The sequence below is a fragment of the Coturnix japonica genome, chromosome 2, assembly GCF_001577835.2.
Source record: "Coturnix japonica isolate 7356 chromosome 2, Coturnix japonica 2.1, whole genome shotgun sequence".
Taxonomy (NCBI): Eukaryota; Metazoa; Chordata; class Aves; order Galliformes; family Phasianidae; genus Coturnix; species Coturnix japonica.
In genome coordinates this window covers 53,691,832-53,712,262 of record NC_029517.1, presented here as the reverse complement: position 1 = coordinate 53,712,262, position 20,431 = coordinate 53,691,832, and the positions used below count along the sequence as shown (strand labels likewise).

The 20,431-nt window shown below is 35.1% G+C and overlaps 1 protein-coding gene across 1 annotated transcript in view; it reads left to right on the top strand.

The window, feature by feature from the left end:
* Positions 1 to 19,904, top strand: part of DNAH5 (dynein axonemal heavy chain 5) — a 116,677-nt gene extending 96,773 nt beyond the window's left edge. Inside the window, exons 69-82 of the mRNA XM_032442468.1 lie at positions 4,121 to 4,364; positions 5,958 to 6,072; positions 6,500 to 6,690; positions 7,812 to 7,933; positions 8,501 to 8,650; positions 9,821 to 10,066; positions 10,694 to 10,913; positions 11,313 to 11,518; positions 12,342 to 12,545; positions 13,073 to 13,288; positions 14,562 to 14,774; positions 16,565 to 16,717; positions 17,268 to 17,499; positions 19,304 to 19,904. Of these exons, the coding sequence (XP_032298359.1) occupies positions 4,121 to 4,364; positions 5,958 to 6,072; positions 6,500 to 6,690; positions 7,812 to 7,933; positions 8,501 to 8,650; positions 9,821 to 10,066; positions 10,694 to 10,913; positions 11,313 to 11,518; positions 12,342 to 12,545; positions 13,073 to 13,288; positions 14,562 to 14,774; positions 16,565 to 16,717; positions 17,268 to 17,499; positions 19,304 to 19,455 (2,664 nt within the window). The 3' untranslated portion in view covers positions 19,456 to 19,904. The remainder of the gene's footprint in view (positions 1 to 4,120; positions 4,365 to 5,957; positions 6,073 to 6,499; positions 6,691 to 7,811; positions 7,934 to 8,500; positions 8,651 to 9,820; positions 10,067 to 10,693; positions 10,914 to 11,312; positions 11,519 to 12,341; positions 12,546 to 13,072; positions 13,289 to 14,561; positions 14,775 to 16,564; positions 16,718 to 17,267; positions 17,500 to 19,303) is intronic.
* Positions 19,905 to 20,431: the final 527 nt, after the last annotated feature.

Below are 20,431 nucleotides of genomic sequence, written 5' to 3'. Positions count from 1 at the left end.
TGTCCTTGGATGCTGGTTGGTACCTTAAAAATTACTGGAAACTTAATCTCTCTGTCTATAAAGTCAGCCAGTGTTAGATCAAAAGAGATACTATGCAACTCTAACAATATGAATCTATGACTGTATTTACTAAAATTTTGGCAATGGTTCCAGTTTACATTCTTTGGAGAGGAATGAATTCTTGTACTTTGGAAGCTATTGAGGTCTTATGGTTGTTTATTTTCTTTTATTTTTTTTTATTTGACATGAGACTTTCCTACTTAATGGCATGAATTTCCTTGTTAATATGGAGTAGTTACATTTCCTCCCTGCTTAGACCATAGAGCTCATAAGAGAAACAATATTTATTCTGTGAAAACTAGCATTTCATCAGGCAGCTTCACTGCCCTATTAGATTCACTTCAACCAGCGACAGATTGTCAGCTCACTATGTAATGGCATTATCACTGTCTGAAACATCCCATGATGTGTATGTTCACAAAGACTTATGGCCAAACTTTACTTCTGAGTCCTGCAACACAGTATACTCCTCAGAATGACAGTTGTTTTATCAGCAAATTCCTTCAGTTATCACAGTTTCTTTTTGATCACTCAGGCAAATGAACATCAGAAGGCATATGGTTTTTTTTCATCTTTTTCTGCCAATAAAAATAATCATTGAAAGTGGATGAACAAGCCCATTCTAGTGGTCAGTTCTGCAAGCTGAGATCTCTGAAATGAAAATACATTTATTTTTGTAGAGTGGTTAGAAGTCATTGCCTGTACTGTCAGTCGAGTTGTTGGCATTTATTTTTTTTTTTTTTGTTCTTCTCTAGCACATTAAAGCAAGCACAGCAGAAGGCCAATGCAGCTAAACATAAGAACTCTTGACTGAGCTCAGACACAAAAAACAATTACTGTGAAGGTGAAATCAGGGACATTGCCTGTACATGTAGGTATGGAGTTAGGAAAGTCAAAGTTCAGCAGGACCTTAAACTAATGAGTCAGGTGAAAAACAAGAAAAGTCTCTGTAAGTACATTGGCAGCAGAAGAAAGACTTAAAAATTTGATGCCATTTCTCCATGGGGCAGGGAACCAAGTGGGAGGAAGCTGAGGAACTCAGTATGTTTTTTGCCTCCGTTTCCATAGGTAAGATTTGCCAGCAGGCCTCTTACGTCCCCAAATCTATTAGCCGTCTGTAGGAATTGAGCAGTATTCACAGTAGAAGATAGCTTTTAGGATCTCTTAAGCTCACTGGACATACACAGGTATGTGGGATGAGATGAGTTGTTTCTTAGGGTGCTGTAAGGTCTAGCTAATGCTGTTGGATTATGGTCTCTATCATCTTTGAAAAGCTGTGACAGTTGGTAGCAATTCTTGGTGACTACAACCTGTCTGCAAGAAAAGCAAAGAATATCCTAATAACCAAATGATGGTCGGCGTCACTTCAGTACCTGGGAAAGTTATGGGAAAAATCCCCCTAGAAGCTTATTCTAAGCACATGTGGGACAGCAAGCAGAATGGGAGCCACCAGTTACTAAAGGCAGATTATGCCTAAACCAGACCTAGTGCATTCTCCTATGAGAAAACTGACATTGTGAAAGAGGAGAAAACATTGGAAGTTTTGTTCACTTTAGCACAAGTGGCTTTAGCACAGTGACCAAAATGAGAAGAGTTACTATTCTTCAACATGCGTATGTAGATCTGTTTCTTTCTTCCCATTCCCCTGTCTCTGGTGCTTTTCTGCCCTGAGAACAAATGACCTGTAGATGTGCCGTGAGGAAAAGAGGTTTTACAGCTCATCATTTGAGGGTTCTGCAAATTGTGATTTTCAATTTGTTTGCTGTCTGGCATGCTCATTGGTAGAATCCGTGTGTCATACATTTAAAAGAATATGGATTTCCAGGAAGAATACTGATACTGATTTCTTCTTTTCCTCCAGAATGTTAAGCCATCCTGTAAGATGAGAGCTAAGCATAGGAATGTCAATGGGCAGCTGGTTTATCTGTGTAAAGTTAATCTTCATTTCTTAGAACATTTGGCTTTGAGAGACATATGTCTGAATCATATGTAACTTACACTGTTTTAATTACATGATTGTTTTATTTGATACACTGGTTGTTATGTAACTTGCAAAAGAAATTTCATATTTAGCATATTAGAAATAGTTATGACAGATTTGTAGTGGAGTTATAGTATGCAAGAACTGCTTGAAGCCTTGTACATTTTTACAATGATAATATATTTCTAGATTTGTGGTGGGGAAAGTCACATAGTTGATGAAAATTCTTGCACTTGTGAATAGTTCTGTGCCAGCCGTGAAAGCTGTTTAGCATACTATTACATAATAGTAAGAACTAGCATTCTTTGGTGAAGTGACATCAACATCTGAAACCACTTAACACTGGATTTGAGATAGCTTCTTCAGAGCAAGTTCCTTCTGTTCAGTAATGTGGCTTATTTTTTCATTCCATATACTACAACTGGAAATATTTGAAGATATTCAGAAAACTTTCACATGTATACTCTTTCTGATCTGCACAATGTATTTTAAAAGCTCAATAGATGAATCTTCACTTTAAAATCCAGTATTGCTTAAGTTGTTTTATTTTGATCATTTTGTTTCAAACATATTTCGTAGGCTCTTCTAGCAAGGAAAACAGCTTTCTTTAAATATGTTGCACTCTAAAATATATCTAACCTTTTCATTTGCACTCAGCAAAACATTGAATTTAATTTGTCTGTTGTTTTCTTTTAAAGAACAAAATCCCTCAAACATTTAGGAATGCTAAGCAGAATGTAGGGGTGGTAAAATTGTAAATTTAGGAAGCAGAAAAAAAGTATGTAGCAGTTCTGTACAATGAAAGCTACTGGAATGATGGAGTAAAAAAATGTTTGTAAGCCTTGCTAAGGTCTCAGGTTCAGGATGTTTCTGGCACTTTATAAGACAGCATGCCATATCCTGGTTTTGTACCTGTTTGGAAAAAGTAGCAGCCTAAGTGCAGTGCTTGGATGGACTTTGCAATGGTGGAGTTCACATGGTCTCCAACTTTGAAAAAGTCTACCAGACCTTTGTAAACAGTGCAGGAGACTTATTTTGTAGACACAGCTAATATCTCTGTCATCTGTCTCATTAATTATTGATAACCGGACAAAGATTCATATTTATTTCTGAAAGATTCATACCCTTCCTTTCACTTTTTTCATCCTTCTTACAGTATTGTATTGAAATATATATATATCATTTCAGTGGAGTATTTTTCTCTTTGAGAAATTTATATTTAACAAGTTTCTTTCTTTTTCTTTCTTTCTTTTTTCTTTTTTTTTTAATTGTATTTTGAGACAGAAAAACAATCTAAAAGACACTGCATCTCTGAATAACATTTTTTCTGAATTTTTTAAGCAGCTGTTCTTTTTGCCTTTATGTAAGGCTGTTGATCTACATATATTTAACTTTTACATATGACTACTGGAAAACAAAGTATTCACATGACAGTGCTTGTATTCCTAAAAGAAACAAGCTAAATAAATGTAGCAAAAAACAATTTGAGCTCTATAGTCTTTCTTTTCTTAAATAGTAAAACATTTTACTGAGAGACTGAGACAGAAACCTGGGTGATTCTGTGATTCTTTGTGATTCTGTGAGACTGACGTTATTCCTGTCTGGGGGAGATGTATTTTAAATGTGCTCAAAAGCTCTGATGCTTGATTAGTTGATAAGAATGATCCTTGTTAAGGAGACTATATTTGCAACATAAAAATTGAAAAACAGGGCGTAAATGAAGACAGCATTAGATTAAGTGAATTCAAAGGCTGTTTTTGAATGCTGTTTGCATCTGTCTTCATTAGAAATAGAAAAATAAGAAAAGTGAGTAATTTTTTGGACTTACAGATCTGTTAGGACACCAGCATTCTCCATTCTATTTCTTGGAATGATCTGTTAATGCATACCTACATAGCAAATTGGGAAAGCTGGCAATAGACCTGCTGTCAGAAATACCACTGGAATTCTTTCTGCATGTTAGTGCAGTTATTCTAGACATTGGCTATTTCCTCAGGAATAGCGGTTTTAGAACACAGTACCTTATTGTATTTTGCTTTTGATTTCTTTTCTGTTTTCCAATTCCATGTATTTCAACAGGAATTAGAGAAAGAAAGAACAGATCTTATGGAAGATGTGACTTTAAACAGAAGGAGGATGAAGGAGCTGGAAGATAACCTTCTGTTCCGACTTACAAGCACTAAGGGATCACTAGCTGATGATGATAGTTTATTAATTGTACTGAGTAATACTAAAAAGACAGCTGAGGAGGTAACGCAGAAACTGCAAAATTCTGCTGAAACAGAGGTACAGATAAATTCAGCTCGTGAAGAATACAGACCTGGTGAGTGCAAGTTTGCCAACTATATCCTGAGCTGCATTATATGAGGGGTGGCCAGCAGAGAGAAGGAGGTGATTGTCCCCCTCTACTCAGCTCTTGTGAGGCCCCATCTGGAGTACTGCATTTTGGCCTGGGGTCCTTAGCACAAGAAGGATGTGGAGCTCTTGGAATGGGTACAGAGGAGGGCCACTAAGATGATCAGAGGGCTGGAGCACCTCTCCTATGAAGAAGGGTTGAGGGGACTGGTCTTGTTTAGTTTTGAGGAGAGAAGGCTCTGGGGAGACCTCACTGCGACCTTTCAGTACTTGGAGGGAACCTATTAACAGGAGGGGAACAACTGTTTATGTGGGTTCATAGTGATAGGACAAAAGGGAATGGTTTCAAACAGAGACAGGGGAGGTTTGAGCTAGACATTAGGAGGAAGTTTGTCACACAGAGGGTGGTGTGATGCACTGGAACAGGTTGCCCAAGGAGGTTGTGGATACCCCATCCCTGGAGGCATTCAAGGCCAGGCTGGATGTGGCTCTGGGCAGCTTGGTCTAGTGTTTGGCAACCCTGCCCATGGCAGGAGGGTTGAAACTGGATGATATTTGGCATCCTTTTCAACCCAGGTGATTCTATGCAGGTAGTGATAGAAGGGAAATAACTGGAGCATATGGTTAAAAGAGCAATACCTAGAGTAAGAGAAATGACAGAATGAAATCAGGATGACCATAATGGGTGGGAAGCGTTTGAGTTTTCTGTAAGCAAAATGTATTTAGGAAATGATGGACAAAAAAATCAGTGTTATACTTCATGTCAAATTTTTATAAAACAGAATCATCTGTTCTCTCCCTGGGCTTCCGGCTTCTCCTTATAGGAAGGTACCTATCTTTCTACTCTATTGCAGAAGAAGCTTGGATGGCTTGATTGTTCTGTCTCAACTGTGAAAATATCAACACTTTTTATGGACTGCCAGTGAGAGCAGTCTTTATGGTATTTGATTAACTGTATGGTTGAGTTCAAAACAGCACTATTTTAAGGAGCAGGCTTTTAACTGACAGGTGAAAACCTGAAACAAGGTGCTCTCTGGAAGGTTATTTTACTTGGATTTTAGGAAATGTGTAAAACGGTACAGTTAATGTAGCAGAAATCATTGTGGTTTTTATAAAATGTTTGTATTTAAAACTGAATGGCTTTTGAAAGTAATTTAAATCAGTGCTGGGCAAGTTAAGTCAATATAATCCATTTAGCTTTTTTATGACTCATAAAATTCTGTAAGAGAAATTGGTTTGGATGCTCAAGCAGTACTCGAAACCATCATATTTTTTATAGTCTAACATTTAACCAAATATCCCAACATCTAGTTTTTTCTCTAAATATGCTCATAATTGTAAACTGAGCTTTATATACTCTGCATTAATTACAGAAAAGATTTTCTTTTGTGCATACATAAATGAAGATTAAATTTTAAATATTATTCTGGCCAGTACAGAATGGAGCAACTCAAAGACCTACAGATAATGTGTATTTTAAGCTCAATGTTTTTGTTGTAGAGTTTTAAGTTATCTAATTTGCATTTCTACTCTGAAAACAGACTTGTTTTCTATTCTTCAGTTGCAACTCGAGGTAGCATCTTGTACTTTCTTATTACTGAGATGAGCATGGTCAATGTGATGTATCAGACTTCGCTTCGGCAGTTTTTGGGGCTTTTTGACAGCTCCCTAGCCAGGTAATTCTGCTAACAGGTTTTGTTCATACTTATCCACTCACAACAGTGGCTATGGTCCAGTAAAGACTTGTAATCTAATACTAGAAAGAATAGTGTTGCCAGTTCCTTGACAGGAATTTTCAGTTTAAAAGCTGTAGACCTTTGTTAGTTACCAATGCAACAAATCTTCAGGTAATCTTACAGTCCTTAAAGATTAGCTATTAAATTATTAAGAAACATTATACTGTATTGATTTTCAGTTATGTAGAATGACTTCATAGGAACTGGTATATGTATTTTTTTGTTGCTCCTTCAGTCTTAAAGTTGTTACTAAATTGCTGTCTGATATTTCAGAATTTTGAGCTATGCCTTTTTCTCTTCTACATAGCATTCTCTTTAATAAGGTCTATCCAAACTGACATTCAACTGCAGATCTTTTTTCCAACAGGTCTACCAAAAGCCCTATAACGAGCAAGAGGATTACTAATATTATCGAACATATGACATATGAAGTGTTCAAATATGCAGCCCGAGGACTCTATGAGGAGCACAAATTTCTTTTCACATTGTTACTTACTTTGAAGATTGATATACAAAGAAACAGAGTGAAGCATGAAGAATTTTTGACGCTTATTAAAGGTTGAAAGTACAGAAGTGTTTTAAGTAGAGTGTATATATTATTGCAGAAAATTTATGAGCTGTGGTTGTGTGTCTCCTAGCCTAGTGCTTCCTTTTTGAATGTGAGAAGTCAGTGAAGCAAAGGAATATGTGCTTATCATTCTGTTGTAGTGACAGACAATTTCATATGGTAGCTCTAATTTATAGCAGCACAAAGAATTTTGATAAGTTTAGCTATGAGAATCATGGAAATTTAAAAGGAAAGTTGGTAACTATCATTTCAGCTGATATTTATGTCTGCTGGTCAAATACCACCATGTATGTGGTTTGACATTGAAAAATAATTATACCAAGCTTTTGCTTTATTTGGTAATTGTGGGCTGACAAAAAGGAAGCAAAAGCAAAGCTAACAGTTTAAAATAATATCTGACTCCGAGCTGAACATGCCACGTTCACAACATTAGTCTTCGCTGCATGTGATCAAGGTACCTGCAGTGAAAAATGTGGAGTGGCTTCATATTGTTGTTCCAAAGTGTTCCAAGACGCACCTAATTTTCTATTATTTATGGATTATAAATGCTAATTTTTCCATGTTGAATCTTCAGAAAATATTAATTTCTCAAACATACGTTTCTCAGATAACATTTATTTTCAGGCACATTGCGCATGGACATGTGTAAGTAAATCTTAAAGAAAGAAACAAAGATTAAAGTACAAAAAAAAAACCAAACAAACCCAAATTAATGTAAGTTAACCATACTGCAGACTTTATTTCACCAAAGTTGGCTTGACTTACAGATGGATAATCCCTGTGACCACATTTTTATTTGTGTTGATTTCTTTTTAGTTTGAGTTGAATTCCAAGGAAGGCAAATATACATACTGAATAAATTATCACATTTTCTACAGCAAGAAATGTTGAAGAAAAGTATTTGAAACTGAGCTTAACTTTTTTTTTTCTTTTTTTTTTCTTTTTTCTTTGTTCCCTGCAAACTCAAGCTTACTCAGAAATTTATTGATGACTGTCCTTTATGATAAAGTATATCACCACACTGGGAAGGCAGGAAGTCATGTGAAATTGTCCTGTGGTATCTAGCCTATGTTGTCCTAATTTTTCTCTCTGTTTTCTTTTTTTCTTTCAGGTGGTGCTTCCCTGGATCTTAAAGCTTGTCCTCCCAAGCCAGCTAAATGGATCCTGGATATGACTTGGCTGAATTTGGTGGAGCTTAGTAAACTTAGCCAATTTTCAGATATTCTTAACAGAGTAAGCAAAAGTTTTTTAAAATAATCAGTTGTTTGTGGATGATTATTTTATTAGAATTTCTTTCATCCCTGTCTTTCTTTCTTAAGCTATGTTTTATGATAATTGTTCCAATATTTTACTGATTACATGCATCTTGAAGTGCTGTCATGATACTAAATGTATAGTAAGCTGAAGTAAGTAAATTGAAAGTATTATTTGTGAATAATACCTTCTGTACTGTGGGGAGTAGATATGTGCCTAGTGTTCTCAAAGCTAACAGCCAAGCTGTCTGCTTTTTGATTTTGCTATGTAGTTATTTCATTAGAGGAAAGTATTTAGCAGTAACCCTTCTTTTCAGAATATGAATGCTTAAAAAGGCATTGTTGTGCTGTGAAGTTTTGTACTGAAAAGCTGAAAACTTGTCCTCTCTTTTCTTAATTGCCATACTAAATCTGTGAGTAACACTAATAAACAAATACTGTGTGCAGATTAAGCATCTTTGACCCTCATTAAAAGCTTGCGAACTTGCAGTGTTTGTTATGTGACTTGTGTTTAATGACACTTACTCCTTTGTTGGTATAACCACAGATTTCTAGAGCAGAGAAAGAGTGGAAAATCTGGTTTGATAAAGAGAATCCTGAAGAAGAACCAGTTCCTTGTGGCTATGGTCAATCCCTAGATTGCTTCAGACATCTTCTTCTTATCAGGTCTTTGTGCCCTGACAGGACCATTGCTCAGGTACATTTGTATGGCCAGCATAGTCTATCCAAGTGTTGTTAGATAATAGTTAAAGGATTCCAATTCAGTATATTTTAGTTTAATACTTAAAAGGAATTTTTCTAATGGACCTTTGCACTGAATTTTCTGAGATTCTTCTCAGACATACAAGCTATGCACTTCTTATAAGTTCTCAAAAGGATTCTGATATATTTTAGTATGGATGTGGGATTTCATCTGGAAGCTGATGTGTTTATCTGTTTCTACCTTATCAATACAGACTGTATTCTTAACTGTTCTTGCTAATGGAACACCAGAACAGGTTGCCCAGTAAGGTTGTGTGTTGAGTACCCCCTCCCTGGAAGCATTCAAGGCCAGGCTGAATAGGGCTTTGAGCAACTTGGTCTAGAGGGAGGTGTCACTGCCTATAGCAGGAGGTTGGAACTAGGTGACCTTAAAGGTCTCTTCCAATCCAGACCATTCTATGATTCAGTGATTCAAAGTATTAAATGGGAGATTACTCTAAGAGGCAAGCAGTGTATTGGGAAAGCATACAAGAAAGACTATCTGAAGCAGTTTGGAAAGGCACTTTACATTTTGTAAAGGATGAATAACCTAATGTGTTTTTTTGCAGTAAATATATAAGGTATAACAGAGGTGGTCTTTACTTACTTCCTTTTGATTTTTCATCATTATTACCATTTATTTATAATTTGTTTAAGCATAAACATGGGAAAGACCTAATTACTTTGAGGCTCATATTGTATGTGATTCTTATCTTTTCCGTAAAAAGTATCTTCAAATATTAAAAACCTTTCTATTTTGCAAGGTTATTTTTTATTTTATTAGTCTATAATAAATGTGTTATATATAATATAACAATGCATGGAGCTATATACAGTAGAATAATTATTTAGTATGTTTTAAGTGGTTTTATAAAGCTGTGAGAACACTTCTGAAGGCAGTGTGGTATGTTAACATATAAAACAGATTAGTTGCATGTTTTTATTTCTGCTATTAAAAGCTATATAGTATAACATTCTATATTTTCTACATTTTTTATATAGAGCAAGGCATACATAAATTTTACAGCATTTATTATTCAGTACATATAGTACTTGTATTTACAATGGGAAGAAAATTATATTAAGTGATTATGTAGTATGGTAAGATTTATCCTTTTTAATACAGGCAAGAAAATACATTGTTGACACTATGGGGGAGAAATATGCAGAAGGAGTCATCTTGGACTTGGAGAAGACATGGGAAGAGTCAGATCCACGTGTTCCTCTCATATGCTTTCTTTCCATGGGCTCTGATCCAACAGACGCCATCATTGCTTTGGGAAAAAGGCTGAAGACGGAGACACGTTACGTTTCCATGGGCCAGGGGCAAGAAATCCATGCTCGTAAACTTCTGCAGCAGACAATGGCTCGTGTAAGAGACAAATATGACTAATATGTGAATGTTTTTTTTTTTTTGAAATTATCAACTAAAACTCTTGTCATAAAACAAAGATTTTTATTGTGTAGTTAATTCTGATTTAAGAACCTATATTTATTTGCGTAAATACATGTCCTAAGCAATTGAACCTTCTTTTCACATTCATTTAATTGAACATGATAAACTTGATTTTGTACAGACAAGATTGTTTCATACAAAATGGAATTTTTGCTGTCAGTTGTTGGTGAGCATATTTGAATTGATCAATTATTTGAAAGGCATGAATTTTAAATGTTCTTCATCAGCCAAAACTGGCTGTGGAGAATTTCTTGCATTAATATCTTTCATAAGTGCACAGAGTGCTTATACTCTGTTTTGATTTGATTAAGATATATTGTCCTTGTTCTTAAACTATATATATATATATATATAGTTTAACCTATATATATATTATATTATATATATAATTATATTATATATATAATATAATATATTATATATATAATATAATATATTATATATATATATAGGTTATTCTTTATATATATATAAAGAATGATTTTAGTGCTTTTGGTGTGAAAACACTGTTGATAACATATTGATTCTGCTATGTTAAACTAGGGAGGATGGGCACTATTGCAGAACTGCCACCTTGGACTTGACTTTCTGGATGAGTTGATGGACATTATAATAGAGGCGGAGACTGTCCATGAAGGCTTTCGACTATGGATGACAACTGAAATCCACAAACAGTTCCCCATAAGCCTGCTCCAAATGTGTATTAAGTTTACCAGTGAACCACCACGAGGGCTGAGGGCTGGACTAAAGACAACATACAGTGGTGAGTGTTTAATGTTTCAGTTGTTAATCTCCTTGTGTATTTTGGCAGAAAGGGAACACATTTTCTTTGTTGACAGTTAAGCGCTCTTTACTACATTCAGTAAAGGTTTGTATTTAAAGAGCCTTTGGAGATAGAAACTTACCATAAATTCAACTATTAGTAAATTGTTTGTTTGTTTTCTGAAGTTAACTCTATTTGTCTGGGCTAATTTATAGTACTATTTTAATTTGTGCTACCAGTATGAACAGTGTCCAGCATAGAACAATGTGTAGGACAGTGATTTTCTCCTGGGTAAGGCAGATAGCCAACTAAATATCTCTAGGACTGATGTGCTAGTGCTGATTTGAAGTACTTTTGAAAATACTATTCCTTCATATAAAACTCATTTATAACCAATAGGTGTCAGCCAGGATTTGCTGGATTTCAGTGACATGGCACAGTGGAAACCGATGCTGTATGCAGTAGCTTTTCTACACTCCACTATTCAAGAAAGACGCAAATTTGGATCTCTGGGTTGGAATATACCCTATGAGTTTAACCAAGCTGATTTCAATGCCACTGTGCAGTTCATTCAAAACCACTTGGATGGCACAGATTCCAAGAAGGTAATTAGCATTTCTGGGGAAGGTGGATTAATGCCATGAGTATTTTCAATAGCAGAATGTATTACCTAGTTTCCAATAACTGAAACTCAAACACAATTTTAAATTATCGTTTAACATCCACAAACATTTGGTATTTCAAATATATATGCTTGCAGTACAGGAGGTTTAAATTAGACTTTTAAATCTGTGCATGTAAAACTTCCAAATTAACTTGCATATTTAAATAAAACAGTAACCAAAAACAACTCTTCAAGCCTTCTCCATCTAAAACTTCAGAAGTATAAACCTTGGAAATACAGATCTCCTGTTCAATGCTAGCTATATTAGATAGTTAAAAACTAACCAGTTTTATACTCTTTTGTCTAAATCAGTTTTGAGTAAAAACTCTGACTCTACTTCTCCAAGCTGTCTTGGCAACATGAAGAAGTGGACAGTTGCCTTTATGACAGCATAAAACTTCTTAATTTCCTCACATTCATATGGTCTGTTGTTGTATAGAGAGAGATATGTGGCAGATCACTTTGCAGTTTGCATTTCAAAAGAAGCTGAAAGCATGATGGGAGTGTAGTTGTGTCCCTCTTGCTCAGGTGCCACAACAGCATTTTGAATTAGTTGTCAAGATATTCTATTTTGAGAAATCCTTGTGGGTGTTCTGCAGACGCAATGTTATAGTAACACAAAAGAAGTAAGTAAATAATTATCTTCCAAAAGGGACAGAAATGTAAAATTTAGTGTATCAGGTAATCATGCTAAGGGAGATATAAATAAGAGAGAATGGGATTAGATAAAGTCTTTTTTTTTTTTTTTTTTTGTCTGATTGTAGGGGATTTCCTGGAGTACTGTTTGTTACATGATAGGTGAGATCCAGTATGGTGGCCGTGTGACAGATGACTATGACAAAAGGCTGATGAACACCTTTGTTAAGGTCTGGTTCAGTGAAAAAATGTTCAGTCAAGAATTCTGCTTCTACAAAGGATATGGCATACCCAAATGTACTGTGGTGGATCAATACCTTCAGTACATACAGGTTGGTAAACAGAAGCTGCTTAAGAGAAAGAAAAAAGTTTCCCTTAAGTTTCTCCCAAGTTCCTGAGTTCCAGAATTTTGTCTTCTGAGTTTATGTATTCTGTCTCTACAGACTCTTTATTGCCTTCTAACTCTCTGTTTATCTGTTAGTGTGAGCAGTATTTATAGTTCTAATCACACCAATGCTCTTTTCTGTGATTTGCTGGATGGATGTACTGGAAAGGATACAGTTATTAAAGAGAGTATAGAATGGAGTCCAGACATTGAATACAACCTCACAGAATCAATGTTGAGATATGGCAGAATAAGCTGACTATTAAAATAGTGTATGGAGGTAAAAACTGAATTTATTGTTTACTTTAGCATGACTTGAACTGTGACATAACAAATAGCTCAAAGCAAGATATTTGCAGTAAGTTTGTTTGAAGTGATGCATTCTTTTCATTGAACTTTTTGTTTGTTTTTTTAGAATATAATTAGTATATAAATCTATCTATTGTTGTGCTCCTTTTATTTTTCACTTTCTAGAGTCTTCCAGCTTATGACACACCAGAGGTATTTGGTTTGCACCCCAATGCTGATATCACTTACGAAAGTAAACTTTCCAAAGATATATTGGACATCATCCTCAGTATTCAGCCAAAGGACAGTTCTGGTGGAGGAGGTGAAACTCGGGAAGCAGTTGTAGCCAGACTAGCTGATGATATGCTGGAAAAGATTCCCGCTGATTATGTACCATTTGAAGTGAGTTATTGAAATCCTGTCAAAGACATTTGCTATATTTTACTTTGTGTGAATTGAAACAAACAGGAAGTAATGTTGATTGTTCTAAAAATGTGTTTATACTCATTCATCTGGACTATACTTTTTTATTATTATTATTATATTTTATTTTTTTAACCTACCTCACAAATATAATCGTATAGTCAAAGAATGGCTGCAGTTCAGAGAGATCTAAAATGTGATTTATTTTCAGCCCTTTGCCATGGGCAGAGTTGCCACCCAGGAATATCAGGAAGCCTAGGGCCCCATCCTATCAGGTCTTGAATGTCTCCAGGGATGGGGCATCTGCAGCTTCTATGGGCAATTTGTTTCTGAGCCTTATTACCCACTGAGTTAAAAAATTCCTCCTAATATCTGATCCAAATCTGCCTCTTTTATTTTTAAACCATTTCCCCTTGTCCTATCAATATTAGTTTGTGTAAAAATTCAGTCTCCCTCCAGTTTATAAATTCCTTTCAAGTACTGTTAGGGTGTTGTCAGGTCTCTTTAGAACTTCTTCTTCTCCAGGTGGAACAAGCCCAGCTCCCTCAGCCTTCGTAGGAGAGATGCTCCAGCCCTGGAGCCCTCTGATCATCCTTGTGGCCATCCTCTGGGCCCATTCCAACAGCTCTGCATCTTTCTTGTCTTGGCAGCTCCAGGCCTGAACTCCAAGCGGAACCTCAGAAAGGAGGTTCTGAGGAGAAGGCCATATAAATTATAAAATATCTATTTATCTCCATACAGTTACTATTAAATTGTTAAATTTTCACTTTTGGTTAAAAATATATCAGCAATTTTTATTAGAGTACAAGATTGTCTACCACTGTGATAGTTCCCAGACACTGCTGATAAATAGTGCTGGTATTCTGGTATTCTGAGGCAGAGTGGCTGGGGTAATCACTCTTGATTGGTTTGTACAAAGTGAACCTTGGAAATTACCTGTTGGCATTAAAGCTGAAGTTCCTGAAATGAAATATGGTCTAAGTGCTGCTTAAATTACCTTAGCTTATAGAATTATATACAGACTGAGTCATAATTCAAACTAAAACTACAACCAGTCTCAGCATCATAGATTTTACTTAGAACAAATCCTGTATATCTCTCTTGCAGAGCACTTGAGAAATATACCAAGCTGACCATTTAACTTCTTTAGTAAAAGTATTATATTTTAAAAATTGTATCAATGCCTGACCTTGACATATATCCACCTTTGGCTTTTATTTCTGTTGAAGGGTCTTTGGTTTACTACTTACAGGTAAAAGAGAAGCTGAAGAACATGGGACCTTTTCAGCCTATGAACATATTTTTGCGACAGGAGATCGAACAAATGCAGAGAGTTATTTCATTAGTTAGAAGCACTCTTACTGATCTAAAACTTGCCATTGATGGGACAATTGTTATGAGTGAAAATCTGAGGGATGCTTTAGACTGCATGTATGATGGGAGGATTCCTACAAGCTGGAAAAAAGTAAGTGCACATCTTGATGGCGTTTAGAAGGCTAGAGAGAAGAATATAACATTAAATGCGATGATAGATTTTCAAAAATAGCACCCACACTGATGGAGTACAGTGTTGCTATTATTTGAGATTAGGACAGAATAGTAGAGGTTGGAAGGGAGCTCTGGTGATAGTCTAGTCCAATCACACTTCTTTAAGGAGGATTCTCCATGAATGAAGTCAATATCTTTGCTATCCACCCTGGATTCTAATGTTCAATCACCCTCACTGAGGGGGGGGGAAAAAAAAAAAAGAAAAAAAAAAGAAAAAAAGCAATTTCTTGAATCTAAATAAATGCTTTGTATTGTGCCTATTGTCCTTTCACTGTGAAGAGCCTAAACTCTGTAACCTTCATTCTACCCTCATGAGCTATAAGCATTGATAATATCTCCCCTGAGCATTCTTCTCTGCACCTTATACAGTCCCAGCTCTCTCAGCCTTTCTCATATGATAGATGCTCTAGTCCCTTAGCCGTTGTCATGGCCCTTCTGAAGACTTACAAAGTCGTGACCATGTCATTTTGCTTGGTTTGGTATGGTTGATATGGTAGTGGTGTTTACTACAACAAGTTAATATCAATTAAATTGATTTTTGTATTCTAGCATTGTGCTAGGCTAGCTGCCCTGGTGGTGCTATTTTCAAGCTGAGGTAAAATTAAATATTCCATAATAATTATACACTGATACAGAATAAAATAAAATGCTATCTGTCTCAGAGGAAAGAGTGTCTGATGGATAGAAGTGGCATTGGGTTTTATTAAGCTCCATACTGTAATTTTTTTTTTACATACTGAGATATTCATACTCACTGGACAACTCAGTTAGGGTTGTTTAATGGACATACATGTGCTCCCCTTAACTTCAGATAGAACTGGACTTCCTTTGAGTTAGTTAGCTGCTGGGATAACTGAAGAGCTCTTCCACTTCTGTATTTTAGTGTGAATACTTGATTATATTTGAAAACATTAACCAGCCATCCAGCTAATTTTTTTTGAAAGCAATTAAGTTTCTTAATTTAAAAGATTTCATTGTATTAGATTTGTCTTCAATCCTTGGGTTGAACAATGACAGCTCTCTTTGATTTAAAGAATGTAATTTGATTGTTCTACTCTTTCACTTACAAATCGGAAATAGAAATTGTTTTCAGGGAGAATGAGAACTGTTAATAGCAACTGATGGAAATAAATGTAGAGAGGTTTGTTTTGTTTTGTTTTTATTAACAAAGCGTTTTCATGGTACAAAACAGAGAGCATAACAGATGCTTCATAGCACAAGTGTAATAGGACTACTCAGAGTGAAATAATCACAAATCTTTCCATAGTATAAGCTCAATTTTCCTTACTTTTTTTTTTTTTTTTTTTTCCCACAGAAAAAAATGGAACAGGTTCAGCAGAAATCCTATTAACTTGATGCATTGACTCTGACTTTAGAAAGACACATAGACGATAATTCTCCCTAGTTCATACAGTTATCTAATTTTGCAAAAATGTCATAAAGTAGACAATTACCACAGGGAGCATTAAGCATATCTTAATGAGATACTAGCCGCAAATCTGAACAGAACAAGAATTTTCTTCAGGTTTCAGTGTGAGGTAACTATCAGACTAAAATTTAACATATGAAAAATGAACTTTAAATATGCTTTACTGATAGTATGTTGTTTACTACCTTTTGAAGAATTGCTTTCTATTGACATGAATATGATGTTTTAAAACTGCTGAACAAGATTAGGAAATGAACATGTTGTTTGTTATTCTTCAGGCATCTTGGGCTTCCAGTACACTTGGATTTTGGTTTACTGAACTTCTAGAAAGAAACAACCAGTTTTACAGTTGGGTTTTTGAAAGCCGACCAAACTGCTTCTGGATAACAGGGTTTTTTAATCCTCAAGGATTTTTAACTGCAATGAGACAGGTAAACAGTGTTTGAAATCTCACTCTGTGTGTTATTAGACATACTTTTTATTATTTACATATATACTGCTGTGCTGAATGCTGAGTTATGCACATGACTCTATCTTACCAACTGGGAAGACATACGACTGCATACCTGTTTAACACTTTCTGAGTGTTATTCTGCCACACATGCTTTTTCATTATCAACCACTTATTTGTTAATTTACTTTTCCTACTTTGAGGTTGGCCTTTTGTATTTAGATACCACCTTGCAATATTACTAAGTTAGAGTGGATAATTACTGTCTCATATCTCATGAACTTATTTTCCTCTTTTTTTTTTTTCCCTTTATTTATTCATTTTTTTAAACTTCTGCAATTCAGTAGATTAGTTTTATTTATTTATACTTTACAAGTATGAAGTCTGGAGTATTTATTTATGTATGTGTTCCTGTGGATTGTGTTGTTTGCTCAGCACACTTCAGTAAGTGAGCCACTTTTTGCTTTAAAAGAGGACAGTAAGTATCTCTGTTGGTCAGCATTGTTCATAGTTTTATCTGTTTTGGGCAGGAAATAACAAGGGCTAACAAAGGATGGGCTCTTGACAGTGTAGTACTGTGCAATGAGGTCACTAAATGGATGAAGGATGATATCACAGGTCCTCCTGTGGAAGGTGTCTATGTGTATGGGCTGTATTTGGAAGGAGCTAGCTGGGACAGAAGGAACATGAGGCTGACTGAATCTAAGCCCAAGGTGCTCTTCGAGATGATGCCAGTTATAAGGATATATGCAGAGAATAACAGTAAGTAGTTGTATTATAAAATACATTAATTTGATAGACTTCATTGTCACCCTTTTATTTCAACGGCAAAAAAAGACTCTTGGGGTTCAGGAATTTCATCAGGCTGTATCCTATTCATGTAAACATACTGAATCTTTTTCAACAAGGGGGACTTATTATTCTTCCACAAAAAACAAGCTATTGGCTTTCCTTGATAATTAATAATGGGTACTTGTACTTCTTGCCCTAATATTTAGATAGATTAATTGTATTAAGAACTAAAACATATTGCAGGCAAACTGTTCTTTGCCTTATGACAAACGTGCTTGCCTTCAGACTTCCATTGTGATTAAAGGTCTTAATACTTGGCAGAAATTCATAATTTTAACATTAATATACATGTTATTCATGCTATTAATATACAACTTTGGAGATACCATTGCTTACTTTCCTCAGAGTATATGAGTATTGTGCGGCACTGAAGTGATTTAGTCTATTTTCTCACCAATATATTGAAGTGCTTGGTAAAGATTTGATATGATATTTGATATAGATCAGAAATCTGGATATTTGCAGAATGCAGCTTCTAGATTGAGAAGACCCTTGAATCAAAATTTATATGTGCAAACTCTTTAACCTCTGCAGTCTCAATACAAGTAGCTTTTCCCATACAATAAAAAACAATGTAATGTACAAATTTTTTGTGTATATAAATATATGTATACACAACATAGATATATGTATATATAACATGTATCATACATTTAGAGTATTTATAGATAATGTATTATATGTGTACTGTTTTATATATAAAACGGTACACTCCATTTTTTTAAATTTTTTTTTAAATTTTTTTTTATTTTTTTTTTCCTGGACTGGGCTCTGCTGAGTTAACACAAACAGGCAGTGGAGGGATGTGATGGAATATCACATGTTTTGGTCTTTGAGGTAGAAAGTGGCTGTAAGAACTGAAAGGAAATTATGAGGCCAAAGGACAACAAAAAACTTGTTTTGTGGAAATGTATGAATTAGATTGTTTGTTTTTGTGGTATGTGTGTGTAAAATAGGAAGGGATAAGAGAGACATGTGATAGTGTTGGAATACCCAATACTGAGTGTAAAATTGGAAACTTCTGTTGAAAAATGTTCCATCTCCAGAACAGAGACTGTTAACATGATATTTTGCCAGGGTTTTGTGTAGGTAATATTTTATAAGAGACATAATCACTGTGGAAACAGTCAGTATACCAAATAACGAACACTGACATATTAAGGAAGACTAGACTATTGTTCTGATTACTAAGTGAAGAAGTCAGTGATTTACATTCCGAAATATTAAACACAATTCAAAACAGATTGTTCACTGTTTTCCCATATATATATATGGAAAAAAATATATATATGTAACACACACATATATATGCCTGACACACATATATATATGTTTTCACACACACACACACACACATATATATATGTATGTATTTGACCTGATAACAATATATTATTAATACCTACTGTTCAGTGGGTGGGTTGAACTAGTAATTCAGGCGAGAGTGTCCATTTACATTCCTTGCTATATCCTTTTTCTGGTGGCTGATACTAAATCCCAGATCTCCCAGAATTTCAAGTAGTATGTAGCCTTCATCAGCAATAGCATGGTAGTGAAAAGTGCAAGAATCAAGGTAAAATTTTTTTCTTTGGTAGTGGAGAAATGTGTGTGATTGAACTTTGATTCAGTTTTATATTTCCTTGTGCCCAGTCCACTAAGGTCCTGTTTTTATAACCCAGTTTAATTTTCTTCTACATCTTTTCTGTCATCTCAGCTTCAAAAGATCCATGTCTATATTCATGTCCAGTCTACAAGAAGGCTGTTCGAACAGATGCGAATTACATTGCTGCTGTGGATCTTAGGACCCTTCAGCCTCCAGAGCACTGGGTACTGCGTGGAGTAGCGCTTCTCTGTGATGTCAAATAGTGTTTAAAAAAGGTTTCTGACTATTCTTTTCTGATTTTAAATATTTGAATCAGTTAAATACAGGGTGTATCGCTTTATAAAAATATACTTACTAAGTTGTAGACTCTGTTATGGTAATTTTAGTAAATCATTCTCAGTGAACTTGCTCAACAGGCTTACATAGGCTAATACTTAGAGTGATAATAATTTGTTAAATTGAATCAAGCACCACTCTTATACCTATCTGTCTTTTAATGATAAATATTTAGACTCCCTGTCTCACTATTGTATGCTTTATTTTACCTTGAATAAAGATGGACTTGAAAATAGTTGCCTTTTGGTGCTTAATTATGGTTGTATCAGGGCTTACCTTCAAGCAACTAAAGGCATTATTAATCAATTTATTCCGCTATGGAAAGCTAAGCTGAGTTGATCACTCATATTATTAAATATTCTTCATGATGACATTCCATGATTGTCCTATGGCTGATTATTTATAGTTTGTTTGCTGTCTAAATACAGAAAATAAGACTGGAACAATGTTGCATCTGTTCCACTACTGTTGTAGAACAAATTCATGGTATAACATACAAAAACAAGCATTTGACAGCTGCCAAAATTCCTCATTACCTGGTTCATGACTTATAAATACTGGAAGGGAGGAAGGTCATTCCATAAGAATGCTAGTACACCAGATTTGAGTCAGCCTTCATCAAGATTATCAGTTGTATGACAACAATTTTAGCTTTATTTCTGTTATAATTATGCAACGTATATATATTTTTATATTGCTCTTTTTCCATTCTTCTATTTTTATGTGTCTGCTGCAGTCTTTTTGTGTTTTAGCTAGACAGGTCCATGTAGGGATCCATCGTCAAAGAGAAATGTGATTACCTCTACTTAGTTTCCAGGAAGTCCTCTAAATGCTCATCAGTGTTATAACTCATTGTAAACTTGTGCAGATCATCTACATAAAGAGTTTTCAAGTCATTTTTAT